The 21,104-nt window shown below is 33.2% G+C and overlaps 1 protein-coding gene across 1 annotated transcript; it reads right to left on the bottom strand.

Annotated features, from left to right (window-relative positions):
* Positions 1–981: 981 nt before the first annotated feature.
* LOC139514749 (serine/threonine-protein phosphatase 6 regulatory ankyrin repeat subunit C-like) lies at positions 982–19,365 on the bottom strand. Its single transcript, XM_071304390.1, has 5 exons — positions 19,249–19,365; positions 15,933–16,342; positions 12,742–12,971; positions 9,831–10,125; positions 982–6,224 (listed from the first exon to the last, which is right to left on the bottom strand). The coding sequence occupies exons 2-5, from the start codon at positions 16,147–16,149 to the stop codon at positions 1,156–1,158; spliced, it is 5,811 nt and encodes a 1,936-aa protein (XP_071160491.1). The 5' UTR covers positions 16,150–16,342; positions 19,249–19,365; the 3' UTR covers positions 982–1,155.
* Between the last annotated feature and the right edge of the window lie 1,739 nt (positions 19,366–21,104).

Below are 21,104 nucleotides of genomic sequence, written 5' to 3'. Positions count from 1 at the left end.
GGAATTTAGCTTCCTTTGTGAAAAATCATACAAAGTCAAGGAAAAAATATACCGACGAGGATATCACTGCCATGCTGGACTTTTTAATTGACAACATATTTGTTGAATTTGGAGGTTTGGTCTTCCAACAGATTATTGGAATCCAAATGGGTACCAATTGCGCTCCTCTACTTGCAGATTTGTTTTTATATTCCTATGAAGCAGAATTTATCCAAGGGCTAGTACAGAAAGGAGAAAAGAAATTAGCCCAGTCTTTTAATTTCACCTTTCGGTATATTGATGATGTTCTGTCTCTAAATAATAATAGATTCAGTGATCACTTACATTTAATATATCCAAGTGAATTTGAAATTAAAGATACTACCGACACAGATAAATCTGCTTCATATTTAGACCTTTTTTTCACAAAATGACTACTGATGGTAGGTTGAATACCAAAATTTATGACAAACGCGATGATTTTAATTTTTCTTTTGTCAACTTTCCATTTCTGTGTAGTAACATCCCAACGGCACCAGCATATGTAGTATATGTGTCTCAATTGATATGTTACTCTAGAGCTAGCTCAAAGTACGATGATTTTGTTGAACAAGGAATATTACTTTCTCAAAAGTTGCTAATCAGGGCTATGAATCAATTAAATTAAGGTCATCACTCAAGAAATTTGACGGTCGCCATCATGAGCTGATTGGCCATTATGACAAAAGTGTGTCAGAAATCATATCTGATATGCTTCCTCAGTCATAATAACCTTCCATCATTACCGAACTGAACAGAGAAATAACACGACGGGTGCCGTATACGGTGCAGGTAATGCTTACCCTTCCGGAGCACCTGATTTCACTCCGGGTTTTTAGAGGAGTTCGTGTTGTTTCTTAATTATTATTTATAACTGTTGATGTAAGTGTCCTTTGGTTTTGTGAGTCTATGTTTACTCCTTGGTTTTGATTGTGATTGTCTTTAAAGCATTTGAAAAAAATTGATTGAACTTCAGTTTCTAACTATTTTCTGACTGGTATGTTGATGAATCATAGCAATTATAGCTTTGTTTCCTCTTTCATAGGCAATCTTTGAAGCTGACTGACCCTGTCCATCACATTTATTACAGTCTGCTCCTCTGTCTAACAACATTCTCAGTATTTCGATATGGCCATATCAACAAGCCATCATTACAGGTGACTGACCATCATTATCATCTTTATTATAGTCTGCTCCTCTGTCTAACAACATCTTTACTATTTCTACATGACCATGTTTACAAGCCTTTATTACAGGTGACTCACCATACCTGTCACACTTATTATAGTCTGCTCCTCTGTCTAACAACATCTTAACTATATCTGTATGACCATGTTGACTAGTCTCCATTAAAGGTGATCTGTCATCTGGATCACATTTATTATAGTCTGCTCCTCTGTCTAACAACATCTTTACTATTTCTATATGACCATGTCCACAAGCCTTCATTACAAGTGACTCACCATACCTGTCACATTTATTATAGTCTGCTCCTCTGTCTAACAACATCTTTACTATATCTGTATGACCATGTTGACTAGCCTCCATTAAAGGTGAACTGTCATCTGCATCACATTTATTATAGTCTGCTCCTCTGTCTAACAACATCTTTACTATTTCTATATGACCATTTTCACAAGCCTTCATTACAGGTGACTTACCATACCTTCCATATTTATTATAGTCTGGTCCTCTGTCAAACAACATCTTTACTATTTCTGTATGACCATGTTCACAAGCCTTCATTACATGTGACTCATCATACCATCCACATTTATTATAGTCGACTCCTCTGACTAACAACATCTTTACTATTTCTATATGACCATTTTCACAAGCCTTCATTACAGGTGACTTACCATACCTTCCATATTTATTATAGTCTGGTCCTCTGTCTAACAACATCTTTACTATTTCTGTACGACCATGTTCACAAGCCTTCATTACATGTGACTCACCATACCATCCACATTTATTATAGTCTGCTCCTCTGTCTAACAACATCTTTACTATTTCTATATGACCATTTTCACAAGCCTTCATTACAGGTGACTCACCATGCCATTCACATTTATTATAGTCTGCTCCTCTGTCTAACAACATCTTTACTATTTCTATATGACCATTTTCACAAGCCTTCATTACAGGTGACTCACCATGCCATTCACATTTATTATAGTCTGCTCCTCTGTCTAACAACATCTTTACTATTTCTATATGACCATTTTCACAAGCCTTCATTACAGGTGACTGACCATGGCATACACATTTGTTATAGTCTGCTCCTCTGACTAACAACATCTCTACAATTTCTATATGACCATTTTCACAAGCCGTCATTACAGGTGACTCACCATACCTGTCACATTCATTATAGTCTGCTCCTCTGTCTAACAACATCTTAACTATATCTGTATGACCATGTTGACTAGCCTTCAGTAAAGGTGATTTGTCATATTCATCACTTTTATTATAGTCTGCTCCTCTGTCTAACAATATCTTTACTATTTCTGTATGACCATGTTTACAAGCCTTCATTACAGGTGACTCACCATACAATCCACATTTAGTATAGTCTGCTCCTCTGTCTAACAACATCTTTACTATTTCTATATGACCATGTTGACTAGTCGCCATTAAAAGTGAACTGTTATGTTTATCACATTTATTATACTCTGCTCCTCTGTCTAACAACATCTTTACTATTTCTATATGACCATTTTTACAAGCCTTCATTACAGGTGACATATAATTATCATACCTTCCATATTTATCATAGTCTGCTCCTCTGTCTAACAACATCTTTACTATTTTTGTATGACCATGTTCACAAGCCTTCATTATAGTTGACACACCACACCATCCAAATTTATTATAGTCTGCTCCTCTGTCTAACAACATCTTTACTATATCTGTATGACCATGTTGACTAGCATTCAGTAAAGGTGAACTGTTATATTCATCACATTTATTATAGTCTGCTCCTCTGTCTAACAACATCTTTACTATTTCTATATGACCATGTTCACAAGCCTTCATTACAGGTGACTTACCATACCTTCCATATTTATTAAAGTCTGCTCCTCTGTCTAACAACATCTTTACTATTTCTGTATGACCATGTTCACAAGCCTTCATTACAGGTGACTCACCATACCTGTCACATTTATTATAGTCTGCTCCTCTGTCTAACAACATCCTAACTATATATGTATAACCATGTTGACTAGCCTCCATTACAAGTGATCTGTCATCTTTATCACATTTATAATAGTCTACTCCTCTGTCTAACAACATCTTTACTATTTCTATATGACCATTTTCACAAGCCTTCATTACAGGTGACTTACCATACCTGTCACATTCATGATAGTCTGCTTCTCTGTATAGCAACATCTTAACTATTTCTGTATGGCCATGTTGACTAGCCTCCATTAAAGGTGAACTGTCATCTGCATCACATTTATTATAGTCTGCTCCTCTGTCTAACAACATCTTTACTATTTCTATATGACCATTTTCACAAGCCTTCATTACAGGTGACTTATCATACCTTCCATATTTATTATAGTCTGCTCCTCTGTCTAACAACATCTTTACTATTTCTATATGACCATTTTCACAAGCCTTCATTACAGGTGACTCACCATGCCATTCACATTTATTATAATCTGCTCCTCTGTCTAACAACATCTTTACAATTTCTATATGACCATTTTTACAAGCCTTTATTACAAGTGACTCACCATACCTTCCATATTTATTATTGCCTGCTCCTCTGTCTAACAACATCTTTACTATATATGTATGACCATGTTGACTAGCCCACAGTAAAGACGAACTGTCATCTGCATCACATTTATTATAGTCTGCTCCTCTGTCTAACAACATCTTTACTATTTCTATGTGACCATTTTCACAAGCCTTCATTACAGGTGATTTACAATACCATGCATATCTATTATAGTCTGCTCCTCTATCTAACAACATCTTCACTATTTCTGTATGACCATGTTCACAAGCCTTCATTACAGGTGACTCACCATACCTGTCACATTTATTATAGTCTGCTCCTCTGTCTAACAACATTTTAACTATATCTGTATGACCATGTTGACTAGCCTTCAGTAAAGGTGAACTGTCATCTTTATCACATTTATTATAGTCTGCTCCTCTGTCTAACAACATCTTTACTATTTCTATATCACCATGTTTACAAGCCTGCATTACGGGTGACTCACCATACCGGTCACATGTATTATAGTCTGCTCCTCTGTCTAACAACATCTTTACTATTTCTATATCACCATGTTTACAAGCCTTCATTACAGGTGACTCACCATACCTGTCACAATTATTATAGTCTGTTCCTCTGGCTAACAACATTTTTACTATATCTTTATGACCATTTTCACAAGTCTTCATTACAGGTGACTTACCATACCTGTCACATTTATTATAGTCTGCTCCTCTGTCTAACAACATTTTTACTATTTCTATATGACCATTTTCACAAGCCTTCATTACAGGTGACTCACCATACCATCCACATTTATTATAGTCTGCTCCTCTGTCTAACAACATCTTAACTATTTCTATATGACCATGTTTACAAGCCTTTATTACAGATGACTCACCATACCTGTCACATTTATTATAGTCTGCTCCTCTGTCTAACAACATTTCTACTATTTCGGTATGACCATGTTGACAAGTTGTAATTACAGGTGACTCCTTATTTTTGTCACATTTATTACAGTCTACTCCTCTGTCTAACAACCACATGACAAATGACATATCACCTAAATAACAACAATGTAATAAAGAAGTTTCATAGGTATAATCATCATCATCATCATCATCATCATCATCATCATCATCATCATCATCATCATCATCATCATCATCATCATCATCATCATCATCATCATCATCATCATCCTCATCATCAAATATATACGAATAACGGTTTTTACATAATGATTTATGTTCATCACAGATATTTGCCAGTTGTTTTTGGTAAGATATATCTAGTGTTTTCAAATAGCAGAGCAATTTCTGCCTGAACTGAGGTATTTTCATATTGATGTTACTAAATACATCTTGTAATTTTCTATTTGACCATTCATCAATTATTCTCTGTATGTACATCTGATGATATTTTGCAGGTACTACAGTAATAAACGGATCCATGTTGTCTTTTGTTTCTAATAAGAATCGTTCCTTGATTAAACCACTGTCTGCATTCGTTATCAAGCAATATGTTATGTTTTTGCCATATATCTTAGCAAGAAAGTCAAATATCTTATCATGTAAAATTTTGTATACATTGCTTTCTTTCTTTATGAATGTATGTGTAAGTGAGTCAAGTTCATCTTGTAATACAAGTCGTGATGTTCCCCTGTCTAATCTGCATGCCTCACATGTGTTCTCTATAATAGCCCTAGTTTGTTCATTCAACTCTTCTGTTAACATTTCTTCCTTTAATTTGTTGTTAAACATGACGCATAAAGCCAAAGCACAGTATTTAGCGTGATGCCCTTTCTTTAGAAACTGATGAATCTCTGCTTCATAAATTGAAAATGGATTTTGAAAGAAATCTGTAATAATAAGTGCGGGATTATCATGGTACAATTTACATAAAAGAGGAAAACAGTCATAAATATCATAAAAGTCACTTATCTCAGAGGCTTTTGCATTGAGATACAACTTAGCTATTAATTCTTTTTCCGGTTTTGACAAGCAAATGTTTTTAGATAACATGTTACATACACATGACTTAAAAGTTGTCAAAGAATTAAACTTTTCATCTAGGTACACTTGTAACCGACATGCTGCAAGAACTTTTGTTTGTTTTTTTTCAAGGTTTTGTCTTATATCCTTTAGTATTGGTTCCCAACATTTAATGTCACTCTGGTCCAGCGAAAAGTTTCCACATAAATCATCAACAACAAACAATGTTTTTTTATTTGGATTGTAATACCTCAGAATGTCACCTGGCTCTGTGACCACAAGTACATCATATTCTTCTACCATCTGTAAAGCTACATGTCTCAGTGTTGCTGTTTTCCCTACACCAGAATTGGCTGTTATAGTTACACAGCTGTTTTCCTTTATACATTTGAAAATATGCTCTGCAGCTCTTGTGTTAACAAACATCTTATCATCACTATCCTTCCAAGTTTTGAGTAATTGTTCATTTTTTGCTGAAATACAAATAGATTAATCAATCACCTCTGTACAATAAATGATCAATATAAGTCATTTGTTTGTTTACACTTTTAAGGGTATAACATATATGTCATTATCAATGGTGCACTTTGTTGAAACTCACAAATCTCATGTTTATTCTTGGAATATATTGTTGTTAATTAGTTTTTATTTCTTTTCAAATTTCTTCTTGGAATTTCTGTAATATGCATTTAGTATGCATCAGTTTTCCCATAGACTGAACAGTGACAATATATTTGTAATAGATTTAAATAAATGCTTCTCATGACACAGATTGATACAACCACATATGTGGAATCCTGAACAGTTGTATTATTCAGTACTTCATTTGTTTTGTTATCAATACATTAAAACATGTATAAATATGCATTTTTGCGCCTGTCCCAAGTCAGGACCCTCTGGCCTTTGTTAGTCTTGTATGATTTTAAATTTTAGATTCTTGTGTATAATTCGGAGTTAAGTATGACATCCATTATCACTGAACTAGTATAGATATTTGTTAAGGGACCAGCTGAAGGACGCCCAAGGTGTGGGAGTTTCTTGCTGCATTGCAGACCTATTGGTGACCTTCTGCTGTTGTCTGTTATATGGTCAATGTCGTCTCTTTGACACATTCCCCATTTCCATTCTCAATTTTATTACTATTCAATTAAAATCCTGTATGGTCATATATCCAGTCAATAACTATTATTAGCTTTCGTCTGTGTAATATGTCTAGGAAGCATCATTTTTAGGTCTTTGAGAGGGCTTTCATAAATTTTGACTACTCTCAGATTAGTAATACTGTGTCTTCTGCCAATTTGTATTTGTGGATAATACCAATACAATGAATCAATTCATTTTCAAATATTTGTTTACAGTTTGTGCTTACTTTGTAATATTACAAAACTGTGGAAGGTTAGGTTGTGATATAACACTTGCTAACAATAACATACTCAAAAATAATCTCCATGTTCACGGGATCTTTACTAAGTTGAAAGTTTGTCTGACATATTTATTTTTTATTCATTGTTTTTGCATACAACAGGTATCTAGATTTCATGTATGTATGAATAAATAAAGGCAACAGTAGTATACCGATGTTCAAACTCATAAATCCATGGACAAAAAACAAAATCGGGGTAACAAACTAAAACTGAGGGAAACGCATTAAATATAAGAGGAGAACAACGACACAACACTACAATGTAACACACACAGACACGGACCAAGCAACAGACAAAATCCCACGAGAATAACAAATATAACATTAGAAACAAATACATGAATTTGGGATAGACAAGTACCGTGACACGTCTTATCGCAATGTGAATTTACACTAAAAAAGAAGAGAAAACAAACGACGCAACGTTAAAATATAACACATACAGAAACGAACTATAATATAACAATGGCCATATTCCTGACTTGGTACAGGACATTTTTAAAGTAAAAATGGCGGGTTGAACCTGGTTTTGTGGGATGCCAAACCTCCCCTTTTATAGCCATGTGAAATATAACATTAAGATGACAACTCAACACTACAGGACTACAACATAAATAAATTGGAGAATATAATTGACAAAGAAACACACGAACAACAGCCAACAAAAGGCAACAAGTTGAACATTTTAATACGCCAGAAGTGCATTTTATCCACACAAGATCTACTAGTGATGCCCAGATACAAAAGTTTGAAAGCCGAAACACGCACAAAGTCGAACAGCATCGAGGACCAAAAGATCAAAAAAGTTGTGCCAAAAACGGCCAGGGTTTTCTGTTAGTTACCAGAACATCCTTATCATTTAGAATAATTTATACTTTTGCAAACAGTAAATTTATAAAATTAATAAACAAAAGCTGTACATGATAGAACTGAAATATTAACTAATTACAGGAAACAACTGAAATACATTACATAACCAGACATTTGCAACACAATATGTAGACACATCCGAATATGTTTAAACCTCAACGCCAAGTGACGTCATATTTGAAATTGTTAAAAATGACAAAAAATGATGACGTCATTTGAATTTGTAAAACAAATCATCAAAAAATGAAAAATGACGTCATTTGAATGAATAAGATAGAACTAGGACTGACCCAAGATTACATTTGAACTAAATACTGATATTGCACTTAATAACAATGCACATTTCAATATTTATTAATAGCAAACTAAGGCAGCAATTAACTATATTATAAAGCTATGTCCGGTTTGTTTTGAATCTCACTTCAAACGTAAAATATCGCACTGATTACGTTGAACAAAATAAAATCTAAATAAATGAATGCGGTGATTAATATTATTTACCATAACACATAAATATAATAGAAAAGAAGTCAACACATTTGACAAAATCCGATGAGAATTACAAATAAAACATTAAACATTTAAACTAAATACATGAATTTGGGATAGACAAGTACCGTAACACGTCTTATAGTAATGCGAATTCACACTCAGCAAAACAGTCACAATCGGGAATAAGTCACGTTTGGTAATTAAAAGATTAGACGACATAATGACAAACAACAATCTACCATGTGGTAAAAATGTCCTTAGCTAGTTTGGTCAATTCGTGATGGTGTCCATAAACTTTACGGAGTGTCAATTTTAATCTGTCCTACTCATAACTTTGTTGGAGCAGTTTTTGCGTAAGTAGCACACTCCTGTATATGAAATCCGTATAGTGTAAACTAGCACGAGAATAACGTATCAATTGTGATATGTAAACACCATACGAAGGGGCAGAGGGTATGTTACTGCTAAGAAATGGGAAATTGATAATTGGGAAGTTGAAATCGTCCCGTTTATCATAGATTTTCGTGTGAAGTCGTCCATCTACGTCAATATTGAGGAAAAGATCAAGGTATGAAGCAGTCCTTCTAGTATCAGTAGTATCCTTAATTTCAAGTTCACTGGGATATATGAGATGTAGGTATTGGCTGAAATATGGGTTATTCAATGATAGAACATCATCAATATATCATATAATTTTATTATGAATCATTCCAATTTTGAAGAGTCAGGGCCTTGTATAAAGCTTACTGTATGTATGTTTGGCTTATTTCTGGAGGCCCTATAGTGACCTATAGTTACTTACAGTCATGACAGTAACATCTTTGGGCTCTTAAGAATATATGTCTCATTATCAAGCATATCACATCTCCTTATTTTTATATATATCTGAAAATTTAACGGAACAACCAGAGGGTGAAAATCATGTCAACATAAGGCAGCAACCATTTGATTTTCCGGGGGGGGGGGGGGGGGTGGGGGGGGGGGGGGGTTTCCCCAGACAAACTTTTTTTCTGCCTCAGCCGAAAAACAATCTACTAATTTTAGCACTACATATAGTGGCAGCTGAGGGTGAAAAAAAAACAATTTTTTTTTCTCCGAAAACTGGAAATAAACTTTTCTTCCAAAAAAATCTATAGCCTCAACCATAAAGAGTCTCAAAAAGCTGACGCAATATAAACTAAATTTCCTGATTTGACTTTTGAATTTTAAAATCCAAAGGTTTCTACCTTTTACCAACCATAATCCAACAAAATATACTGAGAAGATGTACCCCAAGTCCCTTCAAACTGTTTACCTCTTATATTCCATGGTACAGTATCCTTCTGTGAGGTTTTTATTGTTTCTATCTCTTGTGTTACTTTCCTATGGTCATCCTGTAATATCTCATGGGATTTCTTCACTTCAGCATGGAGTTTTTGCAGTAATTCATGCGATATTATCAAACTTTTAAATGATTCTTTTAGTTCCCGGATTTCATTATTGGAATGTTTGATGTCCATCATTATTTCTTGATTGGTTTGATCTAATGCTTTGGTTTTCAGATGATCACACTCCTGCTTCATTTGCTGCCCACCCAATCTATCAACAGCCTGCGAAATAAAGGATGATACTTGTTACTGTAAATGACTACAATAAAACTTGCAGGTTCAAAAATGGGCCTGCATAATTCTTGCATTACTCCGAAACAATAACAAACCAGTAATATATGGCATATCTTAAACATAAACATGTGATAAATGCAAAAGGTAAATGATAGAGACTTAGTGTCTATTGATTAAAAGTCCATGGTGAAAATGAGGTCAAGGTCATATTCTAATATCTCATTTAAACTTTTGAGCATGGAAATGAAATGTTTAGTCAGTGACAACAGTAAAAGTGCTAACAAAGATTGTTTTCCAGTTGTTAGTATGCATAACTCAAGATCAGTAAGAATGAAAAAGTGAGCAATCCAGCAAAAAATTGAAAGTGACACCACCAATATAAACATTCAAAACTGTCTTGTGTTATAGGGAGGGCCACCAATATAAACATTCAAAACTGTCTTGTGTTATAGGGAGGGTTGGGACCTGGCTAATATAACGTTTAAACCCCCCCCCCCCCCACGTTCTGTATGTATGTCCCAAGTCAGGACCCTGTTATTCAGTGGTTTTCATTTCTTGCTGTAAATAAAGGCAACAGTAGTATACCGATGTTCAAACTCATAAATCCATGGACAAAAAACAAAATCGGGGTAACAAACTAAAACTGAGGGAAGCGCATTAAATATAAGAGGAGATCAACGACACAACACTACAATGTAACACACACAGAAACGGACCAAGCAACAGACAAAATCCCACGAGAATAACAAATATAACATCAAAACCAAATACATGAATTTGGGATAGACAAGTACCGTGACATGTCTTATCGCAATGTGAATTTACACTAAAAAATAAGAGAAAACAAACGACGCAACGTTAAAATGTAACACATACAGAAACGAACTTTAATATAACAATGGCCATATTCCTGACTTGGTACAGGACATTTTTAAAGAAAAAAATGGCGGGTTGAACCTGGTTTTGTGGGATGCCAAACCTCCCCTTTTATAGCCATGTGAAATATAACATTAAGATGACAACTCAACTCCACAGGACTACAATAGAAATAAATTGGAGAATACAATTGACAAAGAAACACACGTACTTAATTATAATCCTGGTACCTTTGATAATTATTGTATTTATTTCGTTCATTTTTTATACATAAATAAGGCCTTTAGTTTTCTCATTTGAACATGTTGAATTGTTTTACATTGTCATTTTGGGGTCTTAAATAGCTTAATATGCGGTATGGTTTTACTCAGTGATGAATGCAGTACAGTGACCTATATAGTTGTTAATTTCTGTTTCATTTGGTCTCTTGTGGAGAGTTGTCTCATTGGCAATAATACCACATCTTCTTATTTATATCAGATGAGTCAAATGTTTTTTTTTTTTGTCACATTGACTTATCTTGGTTTTTCCTCATAATAAGCAAGATATTGACATACAAGTTTACATTTTTTACAATTGGTTAATAAGGCTGCTTATGTTGTGGCAAATGCGAATGCACCAAAATATGCATCTCTTTGCCTTGCATTCTGCAAATTCGGTTGCAGGTAAGACAATAATAAATTATGGAAACAGATATATGTCTCGCCTGTCGGACTGGGTATAAAAATGGTCAATAAACTGAGATGTACAGACCATAATGTAATGTTTTACAAAAAATCATGGTAAGTAGTTCCTCTCTATCTGAATTTGATTTCCTACAGAATATCATAGATCTATCACAAGTTGATCCTGTCGGACTAGCTTAAGCAGCAACCTGAACAATGAAGATTGTTAAAGTATTCAAAGTCCCTGGACCATGACCTTGGCGGCAGAGCCTCGTGATAGTCGTCAAACTGATATGCACTGATAGTAATGTTACTTTACATAAAATATCAATGATCTATCAAAAGTAGATCCTATCAAATAAACTTTAACAGAGAATTAATAATGAAAAATTATGATTTATTCAAAGTCACTGGACCATGAACTGATAAAAATATGACTTCTTTCAAAATATTATTGTTCTATCACAAGTTGATCCTATTTAACAAACTTAAGCAGAAAACTAAATATTGAAATATTCTTAGTAATTGAAAGTGGCTGGACCTAGGGGACAGGGCCTCAAAATATTTGTCAAACTGATATGAACAGATAGTAATGCAACTTCATACAAGATACCATTGATTTCACACAAGTAGATCCTATCTAGCTAATTTAAGCAAACAAATTAACCTAATTTCTAATTAATTCAAAGCCATTAGACCATGACCGTAGTAGGGGACGGGCCCTCAAAATAGTTGTTCAACTGATATGTACTGATAGTAAATGTAGTCATGCAACTTTACATGAAATATTAATGATCTATCACAAGGGTTTCCTTTCAAACTAACTTTAGCAGAAAACTTACAATTGTTGACGCATTCATCATAAAAGCAGTCCTTATGTCTCATTTTCCGCGACCAACGTCGCAGGCGCCACAAAAATCAAAATCATATATTTTCTATAAAATAAATTTCATAAGTGTGTTTAAGGCAAATTAGTTCTATTTGGTTTCTTGTAATTTGGTTTCAAATATCTACTGACAGGTGACCTACAATTAGTTAATTGAACCTTGATGTAGATACTTACACAAGTTATATCACTCCATGCAGTATTGAAGAACCCTGTGTCTAGTTTGCCATCATCCAGATGAGCCAGGTAATTCCTGTAGTGTTTGATTCTTGCTAAGTCTGCAGCTGGTGTGGTTTCTATTGCAGAAGGTAAATGGTCAAATCCACAAAGAGGAGGGGTGATTGGAGTCAAATTCCTCAGTAACAGTATCATCAAAGTTACGTCGAATGTTTTAGAATCTGGAACACCTAAAAACACATTATATAATAAAGATTATAAAATTAAAAGCAAATAGCAAGTTTGTTTATTAATACATTTTTAGCAGAATCAATACTTAGAAATATTATTACCTAAACATTGTATAGTGAGTCCATCATGTTCATTAATTACAGTTGTAAATAAGTGATTCAAAGGAACATAAATTTATCAGTTTTGAGAAACTAGAGGCTCTAAAGAGCCTGTGCCGCTCACCTTGGTCTATGTGCATATTGAACAAAGGACACAGATGGATTTATCACAACATTGTGTTTCCATGATGGTGATGTGCTTGTAGATCTTACTTTACTGAAATTCTTGCTGTTTACAATTATCTCTATCTATAATGTTCTTAGCTCAGTAGTTACAGAGAAAAATGTTGTGTAAAAATTTACAAAATTTACGAAAAATTGTTAAAAATTGATTATAAAGGGCAATAACTCCTTAAGGGGTCAACTGACCATGCTGACTTATTTGTAAATCTTACTTTGCTGACGATTATTGCTGTTTACAGTTTATCTCTATCTACAATGATCTATGATAGTATTCAAGCTAATAACCAAAAACGGTAAAATTTCCTATAAATTACCAATTCAGGGGCAGCAACCCGACAACAGGTTGTCCGATTCATCTGAAAAATTCAGGGCTGATAGATAGACCTGATAAACTATTTATCCCGTGACAGATTTGCTCTAAATGCCTTTGGTTTCAGAGATACAAGCAAAAATCTACATTTTACCCCTATGTTCTATTTGTAGCCCTAACGTCCAGCTTGGTCGGTTGGTCGGTCATCAGACACATTTTTAAAACTACATACCCCAATGATGACTGTGTTAAATTTGACCCAGTAGTTTCAGTTTTCGTATCATATTCAGCTATTAAAAAGTGTGACTTGAGGAGGGGGAGATTGATAGGTTCTAGCTATAAATAATGTTATTACAGACAATTGTGAAATAAATGGGGAACGTGTCCACAGAACAAAGATGATGCCCTTGCTTGCATATCATATAAAGTTATAAAGGGACATAACCGAAGAATGGTAAAAGTGACTCTACCAAAATTTGATCTTGATCTCAGTTTTGTGGAAATAAGTATTATGTATAAGTTTTAAAAAAAATGGTTGAGGAAATCTTAAGTTAAAGAACCATGAGAATAGAAACGAAAATCCAGCATTTTTTCCATTTATAAAGAGCATAATTCTTGAACAATAAAAGTGATTCGAACTTGATATGTATTTTGTGGTAATAAGCATTGTGTATAAGTTTCATTAGATTTAGTTGAGGCTAACTTACATGTTAGTTAGAAAACGGAAATGAAAAATTCAGCAAGGGGGGGGGCATAAAAATCTATATCGTCATTTTAAACATACTTTCATTTGAAAAAGCTTAGAGATACAGCAAAAGGAGTATATTGGATAAAGTCCTAAAATGGCCCCAATTTCTGGCAAAAAATCTAAATCAGGATTAATTGACCAATGCAAAAATAAATCATAGCTTGTACGATGACAATATCAAATTTTTGGTTGTTGAAATTTTACATACTTGACATTGACATTGTTCATGACGTAACATTAATAGCACTCATTTTGAATTTTTTAGACGAAAATTCAATGAAAATGGATTAATTACCATTACTTTCTTGCATCGGATAGGAAACATATAGAGAGCAGGCGTCGACTTAGAAAAACTTTTAGCATAATCTTTGTTATGGTATTTTACATATCTTGCACAAATATTTAGTTTGTCAACCCCCGCACACTTTGTTTCCATAGATGCGTTTATTTGGTTGAAATCTGTGCGATTTTGTAAAATTTTGCCCTATTTGGGGCAATATGCGTAATAGATTCTCCATAGGCGGTAATGTTAACGTTTTCCCGTCAAGTGCCCAACCCCGAAAGTTAGTGAAAAATGTCACTCTCCTCAGGAAATAATCCCAAAATTCTGACTATAAAAATCATAAAAAAATATGTCCTTTGTAATTATTTGTTCAGGTTTAGTTTTGTATACTCTTTTTCACATTACATCAGCTCTATAAAACACCAGTCCTCGTTCATTTATGTCAATTTTTTAAATCACAGCTTCATCAATTGTATGGCGGACTAATTTTTTAATGAGAGTCATAAATCTGTGTTCCTCATCTCAAGGTCCTTTAGGGATATTGTCCCATTTGTGATGTAAAATTCATCACTCCAGAATAAAACTTTTTCAAAAAAACTTCTATTTAGTTTACTCATATATCTTTTCGTCAACTTAAACATAACGTTAACTCTAGAAATGTAAAAGTGACACCACCAAAATTCAAACATGCTTTGTGTTTTTAAGTTATAAGCATTGTGTCTAAATTGTTTGTCATTTTGTTGAGACAAACTAAAGTTAGAGAACAGACACTCAAAATTCAGCAATTACTCTAAATAAATGGTAAGAGGGATGTCACCAAAATTCAATCTTGATCTGTATTTTGTTGTTCTAAGCTTTGTGCATAATTTTAATACCATTTGGTTGAGGCAAACTAAGGTTAGATAGGGTAAAGGGGCATACATCTAGAACTACAAAAGGGATGCAAGCTCAAATAAAACTTGAGCTATTTTGTTGTGGTAATCATGGGAATAAGCATTTTGTATAAATTTCATAACATTTGGTTCAGGCTAACTAAAGTTAGAGTACTGAAACCAATTTCGGAATGTAAGAAGGAACGGATGAAAGCAAGGCCATACATGTACAGACTGACATGGAAAGACAACGGTATACCAAAATACGTTCTGAAATTGGGCGTATATAAAAACTGATACTAGAAAAAGGATATTTAAATTATCTGCAATAACAAATATTTTGGAACAGAAGGTTTGGCTATGAACAATATATATAAACATCATGTAAAGCACAGTTTTGTGTATACTTTTTGGGAATCTAGGAAAGGGAAACATTGTATTATGAAATAAAAATTTCTGTACTCACCGGGAAATCTTGGGCACAGAAGGTTCCACTGTGATTGGTTGATTCTATGCTTCTTTTTTAAGTCAAACAATTTGTTATACTCCCTTTTCATTGTCGCTTCTAAACATGCTGGAGCAAATTCACTATCAAAGAAAGTTCTTGCTGCACGAGGAGAAATTCCAGTTGATAACAAACTCATTCGAACATAGTTTTCTTCCTCTACAGAAAGAGATGCCATAGTTAAGACTTCTTTATTCCTTTACTAATTTTAGACAGAATTCTCTCAAGCAAAATATATTTATTCTAATTGTCAAATCATAGGTATTCACTATATGACAATAATTCATGACATTCAAGTTGGATTTAATCTTGGTTGTTGCCCCTCTGATGAAGAAAACCACTTGGAAATCTATTTATTTACCATGTATTTACTGAAAAAAAAGTTATACATTAATTTTAATGTCTGCGTGAACTGGTCAATTGGATGCTTTCTGGTATAATTCCTTTATATACTGATATTTTAGTGTATTTTGCATATATATAACATGTATAACAAAGTAAGTAATTTTTCAAAACCTTATAAAAGACTTCAAGTTCATGAAAATTATTATTTTCAGGGCAGTATGAATAACAATTGATTGTTCAGTTATATTTTACTCATTCTAACATTATAAAGCATGCATAGTTTTCTTCCTCTACAGAAAGAGATGCAATATTTAAGTATCCTTTGTTCCTTTGCTAATTTTAAACAGAATTCTATCAAGCAAAAGATCTTTACTACAATTTCTAAATCATTGTTATTTGCTATGTGACACTGATACATGACATTCAAGTTTGCTTAAATCTTGAGTGTAATGAAGAAAATGCTATGATATCTGATATATTTACCGCAAAAAAAGATATAAATGAAACAAAAAGTCTGAATAGGTCAATTGGATGCTTGTTGACCAGTATAATATTTGTACTGATTTTTTAAAATCTCCTTTATCATGTGTATGTGCATTTTGTTTATTAAAAAGTAGATAATAACTTATAAATTGCTTCGCCAAGCGCAGCTGGATATGACAACAGAGGTCCAACCCTGAACAGTTGGGGCAAAATTGGACACAGTATTCATACTTGATACAGGTCTGAATTTGGATTGTTATTAAGCTTTGTCAATTAATAGGTTTCTGACACAGAATAACTGCATTTGAAGAACTTGAATTGGTTATGTGATTTGAATTTATAATCTTTTGTGCAAAACACTTTGCTGTTGCAAATTGCCCCTCCCTTCTTTCCCTTTTTTCTGCAAAAAAAAAATATAAATAGAAGAAATTTTCTTTTTAATTTCTGAAATCTTGAGAACAAATTGTCCCCCCACCTTTTTTCCCAAAAATAATCTTTCCCTTTAAAAGGTATGGTCATAATCTCAATTCAAATTTCCAATGGAGTATGCAATAATAACCCATTTAAATACATCATAAAAGTCTTAAATAGAAAATGACATTCATAATCATTGTTAAAATCAAATTACACTGCTTTTAAATTATGTTTTGTACTTTAGTAATTGTCCATTAACCAGGACAGTGAGAACACCCTTGTTTACCCCCTTTTTGTCACTAATTCCAAACGGTTTGAGCCATAATCCCTCAAAGCGAATTTTTATCATCCCTTTATGGTATAATTTCAGAGAGATCCATACACCATTCGACAAGTTATTGTCTGGAAACTAAATAAAATGGTTATTTGGGTCCTTTTTGGCCCCTAAACTGATTCCTAAACTGTCCGGACCATAACATCAAAATCAATCCCAACCTTTCATTTGTGGTATTAGACCTTGTGTTTAAATTTCATAGATTTCTATTTATTGATACCAAAATTATTGTGCGAAAACCAAGTTTCTTCGGGCTACGACGACGACATGATACCTATAGTCCAGTCAATCTACCATAAATTTGACCCAAACCTTAAAGTAATTGCAACAGAAGATATTTAAGTTTTAATCTTTAGCATTATACCCCAAATATACACAGAAAAAAGTCCAATAAAATCTTACTTGAGGAAGACTAAAAAAATCACCATTTAAAATGCCAATGGAGATTTTCATTAATAAAGGGAGATAACTCTGCAAAAAAGGCAAACATATCAATAAAAATGGATACAAAATTATAACTTTACCGCTTCTATTCATGAGAATGTATTGATTCTTGGTTTTTTTTGCGTTATTTAGAGTAGAACAAACAACTCTTAAAGTGCTTTGATATCTTTTATCAAGCTATAATCTAGATTTAGTAATTCATTAGTTAACCATTTATTGAATTTTTCAACATGTCAAGGTAAAGAATCTCAAATTTAATAAAAATAATTAAGCACGTCTTCTTTTTTTGTGGTTTAAAGTTTCTTTCGACAAGTAAGATGCCGACAAATTATAATATGCAGGTATAAACCAAATCTTTGTAAATGAAAAATGGAAAAACAAAAATACCCGTAACACTTCAATTTTGTACATTTTATGAGCAGAAGATTAAAATAAATTTATATAATTTAGTCTATAACAAACTTATAACTCCATCATACTTTACATAAGTTTCAGGAAAATCATCCAAAAACTGACAAAGGTCATTTTTGCAGAGTTATTTCCCCTTCCTATGTTAATTTTCATAGGAAATTAGAAATGTCGATTTTGAGTTTTCCTCAAGTTAGATTTTAAGGGACTTTTTTCTGTGTATAATAAGTGCTTAATGCTATAGATAAGAACTAAAACATTTTCTGTTGCAATTAGTTTGAGGTTAAATCTTAGTTTAACTTGACTACTATATACGACAACATTTGCGGTCGAATAAAAACACCTTTAAAATTCATGAAAATGTTTTTTTAATAGACAATAATTCCTATAATTATATTTGGTAGATCTTAAGATTATAAACAAAATAGGAAATTCTTCGCTCATTGTTGAAGACTGTATGGTGACATACATGTATAGATACTAGCTTTTACGTTATTTGGTCTCGGATGGAAAGTTTTCTCAGTGGCACTCATACCTTTTTATATGATATGACACCTGCATTAACTTCATCTCTGACAATGTGACATTACTGATAATGACTGATCATGTGTCAGAGCTATAAAACAAGAATTGGATGGACTGAGCAGAGTGATATAAGCAAAGGGAAGGATGATTATAAATATTTTTGACTTACCATTGGCGGGTTCTCTTTAACAGTTAATGATTAAATCACCAATTTTAACATGCAAACTAATTAAATTGCTCGAAGTCAATAGACCATGACTTAGGGTTTAGGCCAATAAAAAAATGAGATGTGCCAATTGTAATAATGGTTACTCTGAAACTTACCCTTAATCACACACTAATACATTGTTGAAGCCATCATCGCCACCAGAAACATCATATATATTAAAATATTGCCTTCACAGCTTTGTCAAAGTTCATCCATTTTACATATTCAGGTGCCTGCCAAAAAGGTTAGACATATTCTTAGTTGTAGGTTGTACTGTGCTGTGATAAAGGGCATGAAGGGAATTTCTGTTTTACCGAATTTGATATCAGGGTAGTATTAATTGCACCTATCACAAATTAAATCATGCAAGTAGTTCTTATCAAACTGCTCGATTTAAGCAGAAAACTTAACATTTAAAAATGCTAGTTAAATCAGTCACTGGACCAAGACGAGAGAGCAAACTTAAAAAGTTTTCAAACTAATATGTACTGATAGCTAGTATTACCACTTTATAAGTAAACAGCTGCGCCATGAGTGCATGGTATGCCCGTCGTCTTGTGTGTAAAGTTTTGTGCAATAATCATAAATAGTTTCTGAGATATGGCACAACACGTGAAAACCCTCACGTTTTTTACAAGAAACGCAATAACTCTAAAATAAAATTTTGAATCATCACCTCAAAGTATACACATCTCTTGATTAATATAACTTATAAGTTTTAAGTAATAATCATAAATCCTTATTGAGATAGGTCGCTACATTTGAAAATCCAACCTTATTATTTTTACAAGAAACAACAATGTTAAGTTTCATGAAATTTGGATGATAAGTCGATCTCAAGTCATGGTGCGACACCTTTATGTCGGACAGACAAACAGACGGACAATTAGACGGACGCCGTACATTTGTATACCACAATATGTCCCTTGGTCTATGTGCATATTAAACAAAGGACAAAGATCTATGGATTCATGACAAAATTATGTTTCGGTGATGTTGATGTGGTTTTTTTTTATCTTACTTCACTGAACATTCTTGCTGCTTACAATTAGCTCTATATATTGTGACCTTGATATGATGGCCGGTTAAGGCCATTTCGCGTTTTCGCGATTTCATGTTTTCGCCTTTTCGCGTATTCGCCTTTTTGCGATTTCGCCTTTTTGCGTTTTAACGATATACATGTTATTATAACATAACATTTTAAAATAATTTTAATTTAATGTAATTGGAGACAAGACTGCAAAGTATAAGTCATTCAAATGATTGTCATATAAATTTCATATCTGTGGTTTACTTTAAATATTTTCATAAATTAGACAATTCCTTTACATTCTTTGTTTCAAATACTCTTATAAGTCATTATATTTTTAAAAGTGTAATTTTTTTTAAGTTAAGCCACAATGGGCGGTTTTTGTTGTTGGAATTATATTTTGTTTATATACCTCTACATGTGTATATTAGTATATTAATTATGCTTTGAATATACAATTTGCTTGAAGTTATATATTGGACATTATGATGCAGTTAGGTACATTTAACTTTATCATGCCATATATTGTATTGAACAGTTATGTTGGTGGGTTAACAGTAAGGTTAGATTCAACATATTTATTTATAGTGGATTGGAAAACAAGTTGTTGTAACTTACATGTATATTAATCCTTTTCCACTTGACGGGTACAAGGGCTGCCTTGTAGCGGCATAAGCTGATTGTTTTTTTTTTTTTTTTTTAAATATACACGGGTGACTTTTGACATGTTTACGTGCAAGATATATGGCTCTCTCATATCATGGGTCAGCCATTTATCGTCCCCTTCTAACGGTCATGGTTTCTCAAGACCATACTAGCAAATGAAATTCTGTCTCTGAAATGTTTTCCCCGGAAGATTGACATTGCTTTGAGCTTGACTTTTGAGTTTCGCTAAATGGGTGGATTATGACCGATAACCACTTAAAACGTACTGCATGCAGT

This window comes from Mytilus edulis, chromosome 3 (genome assembly GCF_963676685.1).
Source record: "Mytilus edulis chromosome 3, xbMytEdul2.2, whole genome shotgun sequence".
Taxonomy (NCBI): domain Eukaryota; kingdom Metazoa; phylum Mollusca; class Bivalvia; order Mytilida; family Mytilidae; genus Mytilus; species Mytilus edulis.
The sequence above is the reverse complement of the archived record's forward strand: the minus strand, read 5'-3'. Positions and strand labels throughout refer to the sequence as shown.

Coding starts and splice junctions, on each gene's coding strand:
- LOC139514749 (XM_071304390.1), bottom strand. CDS start 16,149: ATGGCATCTCTTTCTGTAGAGGAAGAAAACTATGTTCGAATGAGTTTG. Junction 12,972..15,932: donor TCTGTGCCCAAGATTTCCCG/GTGAGTACAGAA, acceptor ATGTGTTTTTAG/GTGTTCCAGATTCTAAAACA. Junction 6,225..9,830: donor TGTACCATGGAATATAAGAG/GTAAACAGTTTG, acceptor TTTGTATTTCAG/CAAAAAATGAACAATTACTC.